Source organism: Girardinichthys multiradiatus, chromosome 2 (assembly GCF_021462225.1).
Source record: "Girardinichthys multiradiatus isolate DD_20200921_A chromosome 2, DD_fGirMul_XY1, whole genome shotgun sequence".
NCBI lineage: Eukaryota > Metazoa > Chordata > Actinopteri > Cyprinodontiformes > Goodeidae > Girardinichthys > Girardinichthys multiradiatus.
The window spans coordinates 51550121-51570002 of NC_061795.1; the positions used below are offsets into that span (position 1 = coordinate 51550121).

General features: G+C 40.7%; 1 protein-coding gene and 2 long non-coding RNA genes across 4 annotated transcripts; 1 reads left to right on the forward strand and 2 right to left on the reverse strand.

The window, feature by feature from the left end:
• Positions 1 to 177: 177 nt before the first annotated feature.
• Positions 178 to 14699, reverse strand: meak7 (MTOR associated protein, eak-7 homolog). 2 transcript variants are annotated; one of them, XM_047349917.1, is made up of 9 exons: positions 14327 to 14699; positions 10886 to 11075; positions 9656 to 9898; positions 9423 to 9567; positions 9135 to 9346; positions 7979 to 8165; positions 4979 to 5097; positions 3795 to 3974; positions 178 to 2261 (listed from the first exon to the last, which is right to left on the reverse strand). In XM_047349917.1, exons 2-9 carry the CDS (start codon positions 11042 to 11044, stop codon positions 2136 to 2138), a joined length of 1371 nt encoding a protein of 456 aa, XP_047205873.1. In that variant the 5' UTR covers positions 11045 to 11075; positions 14327 to 14699; the 3' UTR covers positions 178 to 2135. The 2 variants fall into 2 exon arrangements, with proteins under 2 accessions (XP_047205873.1, XP_047205866.1); XM_047349910.1 differs by lacking the exon at positions 14327 to 14699 and adding an exon at positions 14128 to 14304.
• LOC124858121 lies at positions 5824 to 7177 on the reverse strand. The gene is made up of 2 exons (XR_007035757.1): positions 6283 to 7177; positions 5824 to 6120 (listed from the first exon to the last, which is right to left on the reverse strand). It is a non-coding gene; the product is annotated as an uncharacterized LOC124858121 (long non-coding RNA).
• LOC124858116 lies at positions 8175 to 9130 on the forward strand. Its single transcript, XR_007035751.1, has 3 exons — positions 8175 to 8618; positions 8689 to 8831; positions 8994 to 9130. It is a non-coding gene; the product is annotated as an uncharacterized LOC124858116 (long non-coding RNA).
• Positions 14700 to 19882: the final 5183 nt, after the last annotated feature.

The following is a 19882-nucleotide window of genomic DNA, read 5'->3' on the forward strand; positions in this document are numbered from 1 at the left end:
TTTACATAGATTTGATCATATCTGACCTATTTAAACCTTTTAACATCATTCTTCTTATTGAAAAAACTTTAGCTCATTATAAAGTCAAATGATTCATTTTAAAGCCAGAATAAAATCCTATGGGTAAGTGAGTAAAGTTGTTAGCATCAAACCTCTGGGAATTCAACCATCAGCCTCTTCAGGTGGCCTTTAATATGCCCACTAGGTAAGGTAAGTTTATTTATATAACCCTTTTCAGTAACAATACATTCAAAGTGCTGTATATGAGGAAGAACAGTTACATTACAATCACAAAAAAAATAAACAGAAAAACAAATCAAATGACATTAATAATCCTTCCAAGTTTACTGGTAGAAATTAGTTTCAACCCAGTCTTAATAATAAAGCATATTTTGCTAAAAGAAGATAATATTAATAGTCTCATTCCACTGAATTGTAACTAAGGAAGCTGAGTCACTGATACAAAACAGCTTTAATCCACATTTTTAGGTGCTAATAATATATTGCTTTTACTGGTACTGAAGTTGAACTAAGTAATAACAGTCCACTGTAATCTAATTAAGAAAGCTGGGTTATTGGTGTAAGAGCAGCTAAAGTCCAAATTAGTAATAATATTTGGTTTTCGCTGGTAATCCTTCTGATAAAACTAAAAATCAATGAAAAAAAAAATCTACCAATATCTACCAACTAGTGGGTAGATCTTGTGAATGGATGAATTTCAAATGTAAATTACTTGAGCTCATTTTCAGTATCGTAATAAACCAGGGAATCATCTAATTTCTGAAAACATTCGTTTCCAAACACAACAGACATTAATATTTCCCATGGAACCAGATTCAGAACGTTGCCGTGTGAGGATCACATGGGCTGTGAGAGATTTGCATTTGTAACTCGGGTATTTGCATGAAAGCAGAGCAGATGAGGAGCGAGCACAAATACAAGGCAGCCTTTCAGCTCGTCTTCATGTCATTTCTAATGTTTATGGCAGCATTTTCCAGCCCGCCTGCTAGTCAGGCAGCAGCAAAATCACTAAAGCTGCTGTTGCATGGTGTATCCAGTCACACACGTGGTCGTGTCTAAAAACCTGTTTTACGTGAAGAAATGAAGCACACCGCGTGAAACATTAAGCCCTGTTCATAATTTATGATGTGGCCCAGTGACATTCAGCATCTGTACTGGGATAAAGAACTGGATGATCATCTGACCATCTTAACCTGAAAGTTCAATTCTCTACATACACAGTCTGGGAGCAACACCAAGTGGTCGAGTACTTTATTCTTTACCGGTGCAGAGAGAGCGTCTGCATGGTGCTGCAGGAGATCCATTATGTTCAGGGTTCTTCCTATAGACATCTCTATAGCATTCATGTTACCTGGGAGCGACCGTGGTACAGGTTCGTCCTGTAATCGGTGGGTTTATGGGGGGAATCTGTCCACAGGATTAAAATGCAAGAACAATTCTGTGTTGGTTTATTCACATAAAATCCCAATAAAACATGTGAAACATATCAGTGGGAATGATCAAATGGGCAGAGTCAGTAAACTGGAGATGCACAGCTGGACCAGAGCAGAGCACGAAAACCAGGTGGGAGTGAAAAGAATCGTGAAGGTAGCAGTTTGGTCCACACTCCTCGATCAAGCTCAAACGGGTTCATGTCTGAATCCGGTCTGCAGAAGAGCAGCAGCCAAACCTTTAGGGAGGAACCAAGTTTCAAGTTCCCTGCTTAAACAATTAAACTACCAAAAATGACTGTTCAGATTTTCACAAACTAATTAACAATTAGACATAAATATCTAAAAACTGATGGGCATCACATGCTAGAGCGCTACTTGTTCATAGGTTCTCCACTAGTGTCTTGCAGTGAAAATGAGGAGGTTTGATTCTGCTGAACAGCAGTTTGGTCTGAGTGTGAAACTCACACCCAAAGTTTTCAAACTGACGGTAAAAGCTGCCTTGATGCACGCTCACTGCTCAGCTCAGACTTTACTGGGAGATCCTGAGCTACAGTTCCTGTAAAATAAGCCTGCATGGTGACAGGTCTGAGCCAAAGCTGCTTAGTTCCTGTTAAACAAGACAACAGTTTCTGGGTTAGAAAGCCAAAAGCAGAATCAACCGAGATGGAGATCATTTAGCAACTAATCAAAGTCTTCCTCCAGCTCACTGAATCCCTCACTGTGCAGAGTCTTCCCTGTTAATTCCATCAATGCCTGAACTTCCGGATCCACGTTCAGGATGCTCTTCTTGCTCTCCTCTTCCTCTCCCTGAAACACCAAACAAACAGACATTTAGAGGAACTGTGGACAAAAAGGAAACGGATGGGAAATGTAAAACAGCTGCTATGTAAATGAGTTTCTTTGTGTGTAATCAGATGTATAACATCAAAATATCGCATCATCGGCCAACCCAGTACACTCCAAATCATTCTGATCAATTCAATTCAAAACCAGGTTCAGAAACCAGTAAATTGCATCAAATTTCCCAGCAGGTCCAGAAGAGTCACTGTCCCTCCATTGAGTTCTGGGCCTGACTCACAGTCTCCCCCTGGTGGATTCTGATTGAAAAGATGTCCAGAGACATGGGCTGTTGACCAGAACTCTGCTGTTCTCAACTTAATTGGTTCCGACTGGTGACCAGCCGGTCCGAAACTTAAAAACCTGATCTTTTTCCACGATACAAGGTCAAGATGACAACACTACTCTTCAGTGTGAAAGTTGGCACTGACTGAAGAAGACAATTCAGAATCAGTGAGGTGTAAATGCAGTCAAACAGAAGCACAGAGATGATTCCAGAGACTCATCTACAGCTCATTCAGGCTGTGAGGGAGTGAGAGAGAGCAAGACTTTCAGCAGATAACAGGAAGGCTGGCTATACTGCAGCAAAATGCTCTGTTTTATCCTCACAGATTTAAGCCTTTGTCGAGCATGGAACAGGCCAGTTGAGAACCTCGTGAAGGATCATGAAGACTGTAGCTTCTCTGGGAACGCATTCACAGCCAGGTGTTTGGTAATGCTAACTATGACAGTCACTAGCATAAGATGCTAAAGACAGTTTTGAATGTGAGCTTCTGTTCCTTTTGTCTTTGTTATAAACATTAGCCATCTCCTCTACTTCCAATATCAATAATTAACTACGGCTCACAACAAGAAGGCTGGAAAACAAATCCAAATCCACTAAAGCGAAGGTCAGCAGGTCAAAGCTTTACAAACAGAAAAGATTTGAAATCAACCACAAACTTCTGATGGGTTTTTTTGGACCCAAATCGAGCACTGCAGCTGACTCCTTTCAGTGAGGAGGGGTAGCAGCTCTACTCCAAGCTCCTCTACTCTGACTGAGGCAGGGGTCCTTTAAGGGTGGAAGCAGCAAATAAAACCATCAGTAGCTTCCTTTAATATCTCCATCATTAAATTCATAGAATTACACCAGAAAAAAGAAGCTTCAACTAAATACTGCAGAGGTTTTACGTGAAAGAAAATGGCAAAACTCTGATCAAAGGTCTGAATATCGAGGACAGAAAAATAATAAAATAACATTAATAAATTAACAGAATCTGCCTAAAATGTCAGAAATCAGCCATTCTATTAAATATTGGTATCGGCAATAGAAAAACCCATATGGGTCAACATCTAGACTGCAAAGGAGAGTATAAAACTGGATTTAAAGCTCAGATGGATTACTTGAATGAGGCTTAGTTAAATAATCATGGTTGTATGTTACCTTCATGGCCCACTAGGTTCTGCTGTCAGGGTAAAACCAGAAGTGAGTGAGGATGTTATTCTGAGCAGAGTAATGAGTACCTCAGCTGGCTGCGGTGGCTTCCCCACAGCCCACACCTCCACAGAGTCCAGGGTGAAGTCCTCGTCTGCAGACAGTTTAGGGCTGCCGTAGGTCGTGCACTTGGGTCGCGCACGGCTGTGACCTTGTCCAAAGTCACCGTTGAGCCACAAACCAAAGTAGTCATGTTGACCCCCCATGCCCTGATGAGACCAGAAAATAAATATTATGTAGTTTTTGAGTCAGTGCTGTGATTACAGTCCATCTGTTAAAGTTCCCCAGAACCCCAAACATCTGGCCAACAAACTGCACCTTCTTGATTCCATGTCAGGATTCAATCTTCAGTTCACGCCTGCCATGAATTATAGTGAATCTGATCAATCTGAATTAAACTCTCACATTCACAGCCAGCCATATCCTGCAGAGTTGACTAGGAGGTACCTTTATGTTCTGGAGTGGCCCAGAACCTCACCTGAAACTGATCAAGAATCTGTGGAAGGAGCTAAAGATTAGGGTGATGGTAAGAAGGCCTTCCAGCCTTGGAGAGATGGTTCATCAGAACACCAGAGGAGACATGCAGAAAGCTGCTGAGCAACTAGAAGAGTTTGACTGCTGCGATGCACAGAAGGATTTCTTCAATTTATTATTAAGAAAAGGAAAAATGATTTTCATGCTATGATTTTATAAAATGTCAATCAAAATATCCACTGTGTTATGTTTTGTGGGTTTGGGCCTCATTCTGCTTCACTAAATGTCTTGGCTGAATAAAAATAACTGAATGAAAAATGAGACAACAGGGACGAAACAAAAACTGGACATTTGTCCAAAACTGATGAAAAGACAAGACTAGTTAGGCTGCAACAGCGAAGACGCTCCAAGGATGTGTTCTCTAAGTGTCTGAACTAAAGAGTAGAGGATCTGTGGGGTCACCTGCAGATGTTAGATGCTGACAGAGTCCAACCAAACACTGAAAGTTGGTTTTACACACCTAACCAGGTTACTCCAACCATTTTATTTTCTAATTTCTTTCTACCAATAAATTTACTGTTTCTGGGGATGATGTGTGGCTTCTTGCTTTGCGAGCTGTGCTGTAGATGTAATCACGGTGGGTGGCTCAATGAAGGGAATTACATTTTCAGCTCAGATGATCAGAAACCATGAAGCAAAGCATTAAAAGTTCTGCTCCACTGAGCTCCTGCAGGCTCACCAGTCCGTTGGGCATTGTCTGCTGGTTCTGGTTGAGGTACATGAAGTGGTCGTTGTATCCTGTTGCTGTGTAGACTCTCAGCGCGGGGAACACAGAGAACAGGAAGCATCTGGAGTCACCTGCACACACACACATATACAAATTACAAAGATCTGACAGAAACGTCCAGTTACAGTCCGCAATATTCAAACCAGCTGTGTTACTTCCTCAATGAGTCATTTTATCAGCGCTTTATTAGCCTCCAGCTGCTTATAATGTAAAACATTATGGAGCACAAGTTATCACATATACATCCTTTATTAAAAATGATACTGAAATATCTGCAGACATCCTCTGTCTATTTAACTCTGAACACTAATTATATTTTTGTACCTCAAACAAAATACAGAAAATAAATATTGAAATGAACGAGAGGTCGACCGATGGAGCTTCTTATTACCGATATTTAAAGCTCAGGGTGGCCGATATTTCAGGCTGATTCGGTTTCTTTTATTTGATTGTATGGATTTGTTTTATCTCTCGTTGTTTGCTAGCTTTTTCTTTCCCATGAAACCAGTGCAGTAGTTGGTTGAAGTATTCTTGATCCTTTTCTAATTCTATGAATCTTTTCAGCTCCCATCCTTACAACATACCCTGTATGAGGAGAACATCACACTGATTACTGTGAAGCTCAGAGCTCAGCTCCCTTATAAAAACGGGTCAGTACCTGAAACTAATTGCCCTTATGAGGCCCACTGTGATCTCCAGCGCCAGTCCAGAATAATCTCCACCATTGTTAATAACAGCGGTTCTGTGAGTGCTGCAGGGCAGTGTGTGTGGGGGAGTCAGCCAACAGTGGCACCACACAGCAGAGCAAACTTTATTCTTCAACAAATAAAGATAAATGGCATTTATTAATAAAAAGTCTGTTTTCACTGGTTGTTATGATCTTCTTTAAGAGGTTAGCTCATAGATTCAGCAGCCTCTTCCACAAAACACTTTAAGGCAGGATTGAGGCGCCTTTTAGCCATCTCCATGTGTTTTGGACCAATGTGCCCAGGGGGGTTAAAGTCAACCCGGCTCACATCCCTGCATCGGCAGAGTTCTGCGACTCGAGCCGGCTTCACGGGTCGAGGGAGTGATGTGGCGACGCTGTGACAATCCTGCAGCAGGATTAAAAGTATAAACAAGACTCAGAAATCATCTCTAACAAGAATTGTCAGAAGGTGTAATGAATCATTTCAACCTGAAGGATTTACAACAGGACCGCTTCACTGAGGTCGCCCACCATTACGGACTTGAAAAAAGTGGAGGAGTAGACTTACGAAGCTGCTAAGACTAAGCATTAGTGTTGACCTCAACACCCACAACACCTCGTCATCCCACACTGGTGGCTATATTTTTCATCGATGCCGTGCAGAATATGGCCGCTTCCTGAGGTGATTTTTGAATAGCCAGAAGGACCTCAGAGGCCACTGGTCTCTCAACTGTTTGGACACAAAGACAAGAAGTATGTTTCAAGGAGTCAAGGTGAAGCTTTTAAGCCTAGGACCACTTTACCATCTGTCAAGTATGGTGGGGGCAGCACCATGCTGTGGGCTGTTTGGCTGACTGTGGTACTGGTGCAATGCACTAAGAGGATAAAATAAGTACCAGGTCCACATGACTTAACTTTATCTCAAATCAACAGCTGGATGGTTGAAAGCTGGACACAGAACCATAAGCAGATGGTTGAGGAGCAACCATCTATTGACCAGATATTGTATGAATATTGGGATGTTTGTATAATTAGAACCTGTGTGAATCTGAGAAAATCCCAAATAAATTCTAAATGAAGCACCTAGTTCTTGTTGTTAAAATGATGGAACATATATGTTGTATAATCCAGAAAGAGAAATGATTAAAATGAGACATTCGTGCCCAGGATGAGTGGGAGCAACCTCCTCCCTGGACCTTCTGTAAAACTCAACATTACGGTTTTAGAATTAAATTGTCTGTTTCAGGATCTGTTATCAGACTTGTTCAGACTGAAGGTGCACAATAAGGCCTCCTTCATAAAGGTTTAGTTGCTTAGTTGTAGTAGTAAACTGAAAAGAATGGATTGAACAGACGGCTCCTGTGTGACCCTGCGGATCAGGACCAGGACTGCATTCAAGGTCATAATTACATGATTTTATGTGTAAAAAAGTTAAATAAAGTTAAACTGAAACAAACCAAAATCCCTCTCTGCACACAGGTGGAGTGCTGCTAAGTTTGACCCGACATCTGAGCTCCGATGGGAAACGGGGCAGAACCGAAGCACTATAACGGACCTTCACCTTGTATTACATAATACAGAACCTGGTGTCTGTTGTATCAGCGGCGAGCTCTACACAGGAAGCTCCAATCATTGCCCCTTGTTAGTTAACCAAGCCGTGGCATCTGGTGAGAAGCACACGGAAAATCCAGTGTTTTCCTTTAAGGCGGCTGATTTTCTGGAGCATCCGCATCATTTATCATTCAGAGCGATTCCGGGTCGACTCCGAGACAAAGCTCTTAGTTACTGTAGGCTGCTATGATGCTGTGGTCATCATCATCGATGATGCTGACTATAGATGTGTCAACAGGAGCACCTTTAGTCAGAGCTTCTGTGTGTTCATGCGCAGCCTTCATGTAGCAAACCAAAGCTGTTTGATTTCATTTCACTTTAACTAAACTTTGCAAAAAATGTAATTTCTAAAAAAGATCACATTTAAAAACCGACACTGAGAATTATTACAGTTAATACTCATTGCTAAGTTAGACCGAAATATTGCTGTCCATTTTGCCTTTCACCATCTCTGACATTCTGAATTATCAGGATTTTCTTTAACCTCCATAAATGATAAGAGTTTCATTTTGTTTCTATTATGCTGGAGCTGACTGATAACGGTCTGCGGTGTCTGCTCCACGTTTGGGTTTAAAAGCTAGGACCGGTCCTGTATTAAGAGGAGGGGTCCATGCTGGACCCCTCCTCTTAATGGAAACGGTTCCTTCCCTCACCCTGGAACTGAGGTTTCATCTCCCAGGCCTGTGATGCAAAGCCCCCAAAAACATGACCCTTAGTGTCTTTGATGAGCAGCACGGTGGGGCCATGGTGCATCAGACCCGACACCATCTTGGTGAAGCTCTCCCCGTGCAGGTGTGTGGAAAACACCAACCTCCAGGGGGCACTGTAGCTGTCTGGTAACTAGGGAGAGATAAAATCAGAGAAGAATATGGTTGATGAGTGACAGTTTGCAGTGATGCTTTTGTTCCTGATGTTAATTATTGGGGACTGCATTTAATTCATGGCCCGGTTCTGTGCTGCACAGTAATTCTGTTAGCAGGAACCTGGTGGTGTGAGCCACCAACAACCTGGGCTGGGTGGATAATTAGGATCCAGCTTCAGGCACCTCCATCTTCTTCTAACATCCAACATGGCATCTCTCATGATTTCTACAACTTTTCTTCTGTGTTTGGGCTTTTAGCTCAATGTTCTTATATGAATACTAAATATGTAAAACAGCATAAAAAGCAGGATGGAGCTGAACCTTGCAGAGGAGACATGAAGTCACATATGGATGTTTAAAGCTGGACATCAACGTATTACACAATGGTCACCAGAGAAGAAGTGATGCTTCCAGCTGCCCGAGTTCATCAGGTGAACATTACTTCTGTGATATGTCCCCTGAGATGGAAGCATGTGTTTCTGAACCTGATTCTATCTACAGATGTTCTGCAGATGCCATGTTCTACTTGTGCTGGTCTGTCACATAAAATCCCCTGAAGGTTGCGGATGGAACGAGAGACAATGAGGAGAAACATCAGGGGTGTGAATACTTATGAATGGGGACGAACACTGAAGGAGCAAAAGGTAGTCAAGCTGTTTAAAATTAAATAAACATTTCATGCAGCCACATTCACACGCTGCCGCTGATTTTGTTTTAAGCTTAAAAACTAAATCTAAAAGTGATTTCATTTGTTGTCATTTAAAAACTTTTAAGCATTTTTCTAAACATAAAAATTCACGCTGCAGATCTACAAACCAGGACCGCATAAAGCTGCCCATCCATAATTCATGGTGATCCAGAACTGTAGGAAGTACTGAAACATACAGATACCTCATCAGTCTGTGGGTTCTGTTACAGCCAGACTAAACTTATTTAAACCCACTGACCCGAGGAGCCAGAAACATCAGGGTGGGAATGTCCAGCAGACACTTCAGGTCCTTCCAGTGTGTGTCCCTGCACGGAGGCAGAAGACTCGGGGCCGTCCAAGAGTTCAGAGACACGTTTAGACCCTCAGCAACCAGGATCTCCAAATACAGCGACACCTGGAAGACCCTGAAGATCCAGTCCTCCAGGCAGGAAACATCACAACTTCCCTGATCTGAGGACGGAAATAAAGCGGAGTCAGCCGATATTATTCCTTATGGTGTTTAAAAACATTACAGTCAGTGGTTTACCTGAAGGTCTGAGCTCAGAGCACATTTGCTCAGCCAGAAGTTTAACGCCCATGGAGGTTTCACCCATTTGCTCTGGCTTCCAGCCTTGCAGACGCCCCCTTCTGATCAGAATCTGAACTACAGCAGAAATCAGGTCCTGTAAGAACTGTGAAGTCAAGCAAAAGCCATGAAGCTGAGAATAGACCCCACAAATCAAGACTTAGATTTCCTCTTTAACTTCGCCCTCTGCTTACCGATGCCACCTGTTCACAAAGAACAACGTCTGGTACTCCCACTGCATTGTGGGACATGACCATAACTAGAGGAGCCCGTTCCTCTGCGGTCCCTCGCAGGGTGTCTGCCAGAAAGACGATCAGCTGTTCCCGACCTGGTCCTGAGGCGGCGCCGGGTTGGCCGGTGTTCCCAAGGTCGATGCTGCACATGCACTGATAGATCCTCTTCAACATGGAGTCTGACGCCAGGTCACCCATCGAGGACTGGCAGAGACAGCGCCAGAGGATGTGAGAGAAAAGGCAACGAACAAAAAGAAGCTGTTCCTGAATACTGCAGCAGAAGAGAGGAAAGCTCCTGACAGAAAGCAGGAGAGGATGCAGGTTTTCAGTCTATAAAACCAGCAGCCACCTTGATCTGGGACACTTGTCCTGCAGCTCCCACAGGCTGCTAGTAATGCCTGTAAACCATGCAAGGGCAGGTTTTCCTCTGACACGGCTGAGTTCATCCCAGCTCTACATCCTCTATGATGGAAATCTTAGTGAGCAGCACTCCTAGAAAACATCCTCTGTAGGCCAATTTAGCACATTCCTATTAAATACATTTATTTTATCACTAACAAGGATATTTCCAACCACCTATTTGCTAAAGAAAAGGTTTCACTTCCTGGATTTTAGTCTTTTTGCTGTTCTGCTCTTTCTAGAGCAACCAGAGTACAACCTGCTGATATTAGCTGGCTGACTAGTCAGGCTATCTGCTCTGTTAGAGCCTGTAGTCAGCTGCTCAACAGAGCTGCAAGTTGTAGCTTAGTTCAGGTTATATATACAGCAATTCACAACACATCATCTCAGAAGAAGCACCAGTCCAATCCATATCCAGATTCCTTCATAGGAATGATGCACGGGGGCAAACAACCATATTTATTTTTGCGTTGTATCTTTCTTTCAGCCAGCTGACCAGCAGTGCCCAACAGGTAGTAGAGGTGCAGTGCAGCATTACTCCATGCTGCAAACAGGTGGAAGGATCTCCCTCTGAGCTCATTAAAAGAACTTTAAACCTTTAAAATATGGACGATTTGAAACCAGAACATTTCTTTGCAAACCCTGATACTGGAAACCAGTCCATGCCCAGTATCATTATCATTATTCAGTGAGTTCTTTTGTACAATGACAGAACATACCATCTTGCAGTTAAAACTGAACCTCTAATGGAAGAATAATCCTCTGGAAGTGTTTGTTTCACCATTCACTGACCTGCAGCATCTCCAGCTTAAGCGTCTTCACTGCTCCTATGTTCCCAGAGGCACCAGAACCACCCTGCAGTCTGTCAAAAACCCCGTCAATTATGGACCACTCCTCAGGCCGAAAACGGGCCATTCGCTTCTGCACCATCATGCTATCGGTGTTACCCATGATGCTCCGAAAAGTCCGAAAACATACACTCCTGAAAACAAAAGCAGGTTGTGAGAGCATCACCCATTCCTCCAAACCTCCTTTCTAACTTTACTAGCAGCTGAGGTTTAGCCAGACTACTGACAGAAGATGAAAAACTGATCATATAAAAAGAAGCCTTAAAATAAATTCAGCTTTTATTGCAAAAAGGCAAGTCAGGTTTCTTAATATTAACATTTCAATAACACGACAATTCAAAGTGTTTCACATGATGGAAACACAAGAAAACAGAGAAAAAGATGCTGTAATAAAGGCAGGTAAAGAAAAGTCAGACTACAGGCTCAAATTAATGATGTTTCATAGTTTGAATAAAAGAATCAAAGCAACTTTTAACTTGATTTAAAAGAAATCAGGGATTCAGCCTCTCTGCAGCTTTCTGGGAGTTTGTTCCAGATTAGTCGAGCAAAAGAACTGAATGCTGCTTCACCAGGTTTGGTTCTGGTTCTGGAGATGCAGAGTAGACTGGAACCAGAATACCTGAGTGGTCTGGATGGTTGATACAACGGTCTACAACTGTCTGATGGACCTTCGAGGCAGTGAGGACACTGTTGCAGGATTCAATTCCAATAAAGATTAACGCAGCAACAGAATCAGAATCTACATTCGTAGGAAGATGAACAAGTCCAGCAGAAATGAACCTGAGCTTCATTCATTCATGAAGTTGTTGGTTTGGTCCTGTGACCATCTCCAGTAAAACTTCACATGACACTAATGTAGAAGAAATGATTAGATCATGTTAACTGCTAGGAGCTTCCACACCGACCAGGAGATGTTATTATCTGTCTATAGGTCAACTTTTAGAAGTCGTGTGTGTGGGTGTGTTAAGGTTGGGCTTAGGGTTAGGTATATACTGGTAATGGTCAGGGTCAGGGTCAGGGTCAGGATTTAAGCAATAGGAAGGGTTGAAAAGAAATGGAAATCAGTGGAAGTCAATGAGAGCCAATGCAAGGTTCTCAAAACATATAGTAAGACAAGAGAGTGTGTGAGTGTGTGTGTGTGTGTGTGTGTGAATACTGCTTTGGGGCTTTTACGAAACAAGAATAGAGCACAGATAATGGTACTCAGTTCCAGTGGATGCATACTATTCATGAAACGTAATAGATAAGGTCCATACTCTGCTGCTACCTGTGAGCTCTTTGTCTGCAGGAGAGCACCTAGTGGCAAAAATAAGAACTGCAAAACACTCCAAACTACAGAACTTGAAGCGTGGAAACAGTCGAATAAAAGTCTTTTTTACATTAATTACATACATTTTCTGTTAAAAAAGGCATCATTGCAGCAGTTTTAGTGGCATGAGAATTACCCAGTAACAGGTTTGTTGGGCTTTGCACACATCACATCTGGTGTAAGAAGATAAAGCAACGCTTCAGATGCTGCATCTGTCTTGATTTAATAAAGTCAATCATGCAATTAAAAACCCATCTCCAGATATTCTTGTTGTACAGCAAATCTGCTCTGGAACGTGTAGGCAACCAGCTTCTCTATACAGTACGCCTGAAATGCCAGATCTGACAATATGCATTCAAATCATACTAGATATTACCTTCTTTTATTAAAACCAATAGAAATACACCACCGGTCAAAAGTTTCAGATACACTTTCTCACTTAATGCGTCTCCTTATTTTCATGATTATTTATATTGTAGATTCTCACCAGAGGCAACAAACCTGTGAATGAAGACACATGGAAATAATGTAGTAAACAAAATATGTGAAATAACTCTAAACATTTTTATATTTTAAATTCTTCCAAATTGCCTCCCTTTGCCCTTATGACTGCTTTGCTCTCTTGGTATTCTCTCCATGATCTTCATCAAGTGGTCACCTGGAATGGTTTTCCAAAGAGTGTTGAGAGAACTTCCCAGAGGTTCATTGACAGAAGGTCAAAGGTTAATATTTCAGTCATCACAGCAAAGGGTGGCTACTTTCAGGAATCTAAGATATAAAACATATTTAATTTTCAGTTTGCTACATAATTCTATGTGTTCATTCACTGTTTTGATGCCTTCGACGTACAATGGAAATACTCATAAACATAAAGAAAACCATGGAATAAGAAAGGCGTTCTAAAACTATGAACCGGTAGTGTTTATATATCAATAGATGACCTTCACACTGAGACTAAATTAGACTCATCTATCCTAAATTTCATCTGTAGCCGCTTTTATTAGCAGGTCCAAACAACGTTTCAACCTGTTTAAGACGAAATGATCAGAGATGCAGCTAGTAGACGTTTAGTGACTGATGTCCAGCCTGCAGAACCTCTTTCTAAGGACTTTATCACATGCAAACTTATTTGTGTATACACAATATCAGGAATAATTTGCAACAACCTGCATTTGTGATTATCCTACTGGCCTCTAAAACAGGATTTTTATTTGCTACTGCAGGTTGTTGTGTGCAGCATTTCCAATGTTGATGTTTGCATACCCACAATGCCATTTTCAATGTAGTTTTACTACATCGTACCTATAGACCCAAAGGTCACCTGTATTTGATCCATTTTGTAGTGCAGATTCCATCAATATTGTTTTTTATTTAAATTTTAGAATTAAACAAAAGAATTTTTACTGAAAAGAATGGAAGCTGGACGTGTTTTGTTTGAATGCTGAGTATTCTCTGCTGCAGCTTATTTAGGCTGAATAAATAGATTCATTGATATTTATTCTAACCCATAAAATGCAGATCTCATTTATTATCAGATATGTTTTCAACGATTTTCTGTTGGTATCTAGAGAACTTTGTTAAATTAGGTTTTTTTTTGTGGAGATTAACTTTCAATTTCAGCAGGTATGTTCATTTTGCCATCATACATCAACAGTATTATACAATGCAGTGGCTCCTCTGGACACAGCCACATCTTTCCTTCTTGTTCTTCTGATTCTAATTGTAGGAATATTTCTCTGGGTTTAACAAGTCACATGACGTCACATGACGTCACATGACGTCCCATGACGTCCAGTTTACTACCAGCACCATTCAGCCTTATTTCCATTGAATGCTATCATCGACCTCTTTTCTCAACGAGTCAACATCAAACTTACTGTTTCAATAAATACATGTTACTGAGCCCGGTGTGCGCACGCATCCATTGTCTGCTCTGGGCGCTGAGTTAAGGTTAAAGGTCAACCACCCGCACATTTCCACCGGAGCATCCCGCATCTATGAAGCTGTGCGGGGAACGTAACGCTCGCCACGCACAGATAAAATGGAAACAGAAATCTGTGTCAGTGAGTCACTCACCTCCTAAAGACCTGCAGCAGCTCAGCTTTACAGCTGTTACGTCGATTTACGTTTCCCCATCAGATACAGTTTCAACACCGTCTTGTTCAGCGCCTGCGCCTCAGGAGATCTACGGATACCGTGAAAGCTCAAACAACGTGTTTCAGCGAAGCTGTCCCACTATTTATAGATAGATAGAACCTACAGATATCGATACTGTTCTGGTCGTACATGGTCCTATAAACCCCGTCAGATAAGGTTCTTCCTGTATTATACACGGGAAAACTCGCTCTATCTATCTATCTATCTATCTATCTATCTATCTATCTATCTATCTATCTATCTATCTATCTATCTATCTATCTATCTATCTATCTATCTATCTATCTGTCTATCTATCTATCTATCTATCTATCTATCTATCTATCTATCTATCTATCTATCTATCTATCTATCTATCTATCTGTCTATCTATCTATCTATCTATCTATCTATCTATCTGTCTATCTATCTATCTATCTATCTATCTATCTATCTATCTATCTATCTATCTATCTATCTATCTATCTATCTATCTATCTATCTATCTATAAATAGTGGGACAGCTTCGCTGAAACGTGTTGTTTGAGCTTTCACGGTATCCGTAGATCTCCTGAGGCGCAGGCGCTGAACAAGACGGTGCTGAAACTGTATCTGATGGAGAAACGTGAATCGACGTAACAGCTGGGATCCTGCATCAGGCGGAAGCCGTTAGTGGAGCAGCCAATCAAATGAGTCCAAGTTTCACAGTCTTCGCTTTGATTGGGCCGTGATAGTGGAGGGCGGGAACAACTGGACCTCCTCAGCAGAGGGTATGTTCAAAAACACTCGTTAGTTTGGTCACATGCTGCTGAAAAGAGGTCATCCACAGATCCATCAGTATTTGCTTATCTGTTTATTTTATCTCAGTAAGAAAATAGCTTCAGGTGTAATATTATATTTCATTGTTATTTAGGAAAACCTTTTAGTTTTTTCCTGCCCACCTGTTTGATAACTTTACAGACAGGAAATTTGCAGACATGATCTCCAGCTCATGTGTTGTTGGCATGTGGTTTCATTAAGAGCCTGCAGAGGATGCAAAGCGCTCTAGAAAGATGTTCTGATGTGCCATTCCTGAAGCTGTGAAAGGTGAATTCAACACTCCGACTAACATTTGGACATAACTGACCTGCCTATACTCTACATTAGTGGCCTTACCTTTTCAGATAAGGATTGTTCAAATACAGTAACATGTACTCAACTTAACAAAAATCTTTTCCCTGTGCAGTCAAACAGAAACTCAATCATCCAGCTATTCTCCAAATCAGACATTAAGAAATTAAGAACTGTATATATTTCCTACCCCATAAGTCCTAAAACTAAAGAAATTAATTTCAAGGGTTTGAACTACATATATCCATCCAACGAGTTACAAGACTAACATTTGGTATTGATCAAAACAATTGTGTTTTTTGTGAGATGGACATTGAAATGACTGATCATCTGTTTTTCCACTGTATATACTCTAGGACTTTTAAGGAGGGCATGCAGGACTGGCTATTAACAAAAATTCATATTACTCCCTTCACAAGAGACAATATTATGTTTGATGTCAACTTGGAAGACAGAAAGTCTGACCTGATTGTAAACAACCTGATTATTCTGGCAAAATTCTTCATCCACACTTTAAAAAGTTTCTTCTGGACAATCACCTCAGCGCTCCAAAACTGATAAAAAAGAAAAATGCACAATGGCTTCTTGTTGCATATGAAGAACAAGGAATATTCATGGACCCTGACCAAAACTTGCACAGGTCGTATATCTTTTTGTTTGTTTGTTTTCCTAGTTGGAACTGATTTTATTCATACCACAAAAACATTAATTGTTCACCTAAAGCTTACTTAAACTATACTATGCAGGGAAAACAGTTGGACTACAGACTAAAACAGATGAAGTTTCAGTTGAACTAGAGTAAATAAAACAGTCAAAAGCAACTTTAAATAAATGGGTTTTTAATCTTGATTTAAAGAGCTCAAGAGTTTCAGAACTTTTAGTCTTCTGGGAATTCTGGTACAGTTTATTTACATATAAAGCCAAATCACAACATGCTGTCTCAAGTCTATTCGATGGAAAGAAAACAGACGAATATCAAGTCAAATACATTCAATCCACTTTTACATTCTTCTTAATTTTTGGTTCTGGTTCTGGGGATGCAGAGAAGCCTGGAACCAGAAGACCAGAGTAATGTGGCAGGTTGATGCACTGACAGCAAATCTGCCATTCATTATTTATAAACTAACAGGAGTATCTTAAAGTCTATTCTCTGAGATTCAGGGGGCCAGTCTAAAGACTTTAAAACTGAGGTGATGTTCTCTACATTTGTCTCTCACACATTCTCTCATTCAGCATGAATATTTTTGCCACACTGTAGGACATTTTTAACATAGTAAGTCTCTTCCATGTAGGCTACTGTGCTTTAGTGATTATTTTAGCACAAAACAATGGGTGCATATTTGCTATAGTACACATAGTCTTGGATGTTCAGCCCCCAGAGTTCAATTTTTCTTTTTTGTCTCTCAGCGTTCTTATTTCACCAGCCATCACCAGATCTTCACCGGCGATGGCTGGTTCCTGCAAGTGAGGCTGTAGATGGAAGTTTCTATTTCTCTCTCAGGCAGTTTATCAAATTTTTCTTTCTCTGCTCCGTCTCCTCTGCTTCAGCTGTGGACGAATTCCATTAAATGTGCCCTTCTGAGAAATATCGACTATTTCGTTGTTGTTATGAGTTCATCATTTGCAAAATGATTCTCCTTTTAATAATAATAAAAAAAAAGATGTTCTGATCTACAGAAACGGGCTAAAGGTATGAAAATCAAGCTAAATGACTCTGGTCTAATATGTAGAACAACTGTCTTTTAAAATTACAGCTTTACAAAATTACAATTTTGGTGTAAATGTCACTAAATACAATTTCGTAATTTTAATTTTGTGTAATTTTGCCTCCTGTTTTTGGTAAAAATGTGGTCATTGTTTCAAGAAATATATACATAGAGTTCCTCTTCACCAAAGAACTTTACAATATCTACCTAAAAAAGAAATGCAGTCATGAGAGGTCAGTATTAGCCAACTGATAAATATACTCCAAGAAAGTTTTATTCTAGTGAATATGTATGTATTTATGATAGATAGATAGATAGATAGATAGATAGATAGATAGATAGATAGATAGATAGATAGATAGATAGATAGATAGATAGATAGATAGATAGATAGATAGATAGATAGATAGATAGATAGATAGATAGATAGATAGATAGATAGATAGATAGATAGATAGATAGATAGATAGATAGATAGATAGATAGATAGATAGATAGATAGATAGATAGATAGATAGATAGATTGGACAATGAAACTAAAACACCTGTCATTTTAGTGAGCCCAAATCTTGGGCTGTGGACAATGTGAAACATGTATTGTTCTCTGATAAGTCCACCTTTACTGTTTTCCCCACATCCAGGAGAGTTACGGTGTGGAGAAGCCCCAAAGAAGCGTACCACCCAGACTGTTGCATGACCAGAGTGAAGCATGGGGGTGGATCAGTGATGGTTTGGGCTGCCATATCATGGCATTCCCTTGGCCCAATACTTGTGCTAGATGGGCGTGTCACTGCCAAGGACTACCGAACCATTCTTGAGGACCATGTGCATCCAATGGTTCAAACATTGTATCCTGAAGCCGGTGCCGTGTATCAGGATGACAATGCACCAATACACACAGCAAGACTGGTGAAATAATGGTTTGATGAACATGAAAGTGAAGTTGAACATCTCCCATGACCTGCACAGTCACCAGATCTAAATATTATTGAGCCACTTTGGGGTGTTTTGGAGGAGCGAGTCAGGAAACGTTTTCCTCCACCAGTATCACGTAGTGACCTGGCCACTATCCTGCAAGAAGAAAGGCTTAAAACCCCTCTGACCACTGTGCAGGACTTGTATATGTCATTCCCAAGATGAATTGATGCTGTATTGGCTGCAAAAGGAGGCCCTACACCATACTAATAAATTATTGTGGTCTAAAACCAGGTGTTTCAGTTTCATTGTACAACCCCTGTATATGGATAGATAGATGGCATGCCTTAAAGTATGGAATTAGGTTTAACACATACCAATCATCTCGTTATCACGAGAAAACTGCCTTCATTATCTAAATCATGAGATAATCAGATAATGAGAAAATTAACTCGTCATCTCGTGAAAACCACCGGGATAAATTATATGCGGAAAACGTCCGCTCTCAGCTTCCGTACAAAATGACAATGATAGAGGATATAAGAAAACCACAGAGAGACAGATCACTAAACATAAAATAAGTGCAGATACAAATCATAAAGTGTGAACATAAAATGAAAGTGAACCAACATAAACCTACGAAAAGAAACACTAACTTACTTCAAACTTTCATAAGAACAAAACAAAGACACAAAGATTAATTAGAATTATTTTACTTTAGATCTTCATGCAAAGTCTGAGCACAGAAAGTCCCAACAAGCAGTAGGTGGTAAAAACTGCATGTCCTTCTTTCTACCAGTAGGTGGTGGTCGGGAGTCGCTCACAGGGCCAGAGAGCCACCAGTGGAACAGCTAGCAGCTGAAGAATGCCTTTTATGGGCATGAGATTTAGCGTGCTAACGCTGTAAACTGGGTGTGTTGCATTGTAATAAGCTCTCTCAGGACAGTAGGCACTGCTGAATGTGAAAGTGACAAGCTGCCATCTCTCCACGCCAAGTAAACAGGATGCAGCATTGATTCAGTGAGTTCAGCTTGACCACAATTAGAACTGCACATAGCTCCCATCAATACAGGTGTTCCTCAGGGTCACACGTTACTGCCGTGGTCACTGTGCTTTGTCTTCCTCAGTGTTCCCATGATGTGATTAAGTTGTATATCAGTTGTCAGGTGAAGATTTGCCTTTTTTATTTCACAATAAACTGCATTTGTCTTCAAACAGGGCCTTGCTAAGCCGTGACGTCAACGTTCTCACCGTCTTCATCTTAGTCTTTGAAATCAGAAGTCATACTCCTGAGAATCTGACAGTGAACACACAACCAGGCTGTTTCACTGCAGATATATTTCACCTAGAAAGCCGCACAAGCAGAGGAGTTTCAACAAGAACTGCATTCCACTTCTTCTGGACCCTAAATAGTTATGACTGTTAGAAGATTGTGAGATTATAAATTCATAAAGAAAGGATTGCTGATTTCACAGATGAGATAAAGTGTAACACTTTTCCCACAGATTCCTTTAGATGATGTTATCCCTTCTGACCATTCGATACGAGGGAAGCTAGACTAACTGGATTTAATCTTTAGGCACCAGCGGACATCAGCATTTCATATATGTGCCAAGGGAGTAGTACAAATCAGAAACTGTAGCACTTTTCACGCTAGCTGTGTCTCCAACAATTAAAACTAATATTAAAAAGAAACCTTCCAATTCAGTTAAGCTCAAATCAATTCAGTTCAATTTACACACAAAGGAGACACACAAAACTACAG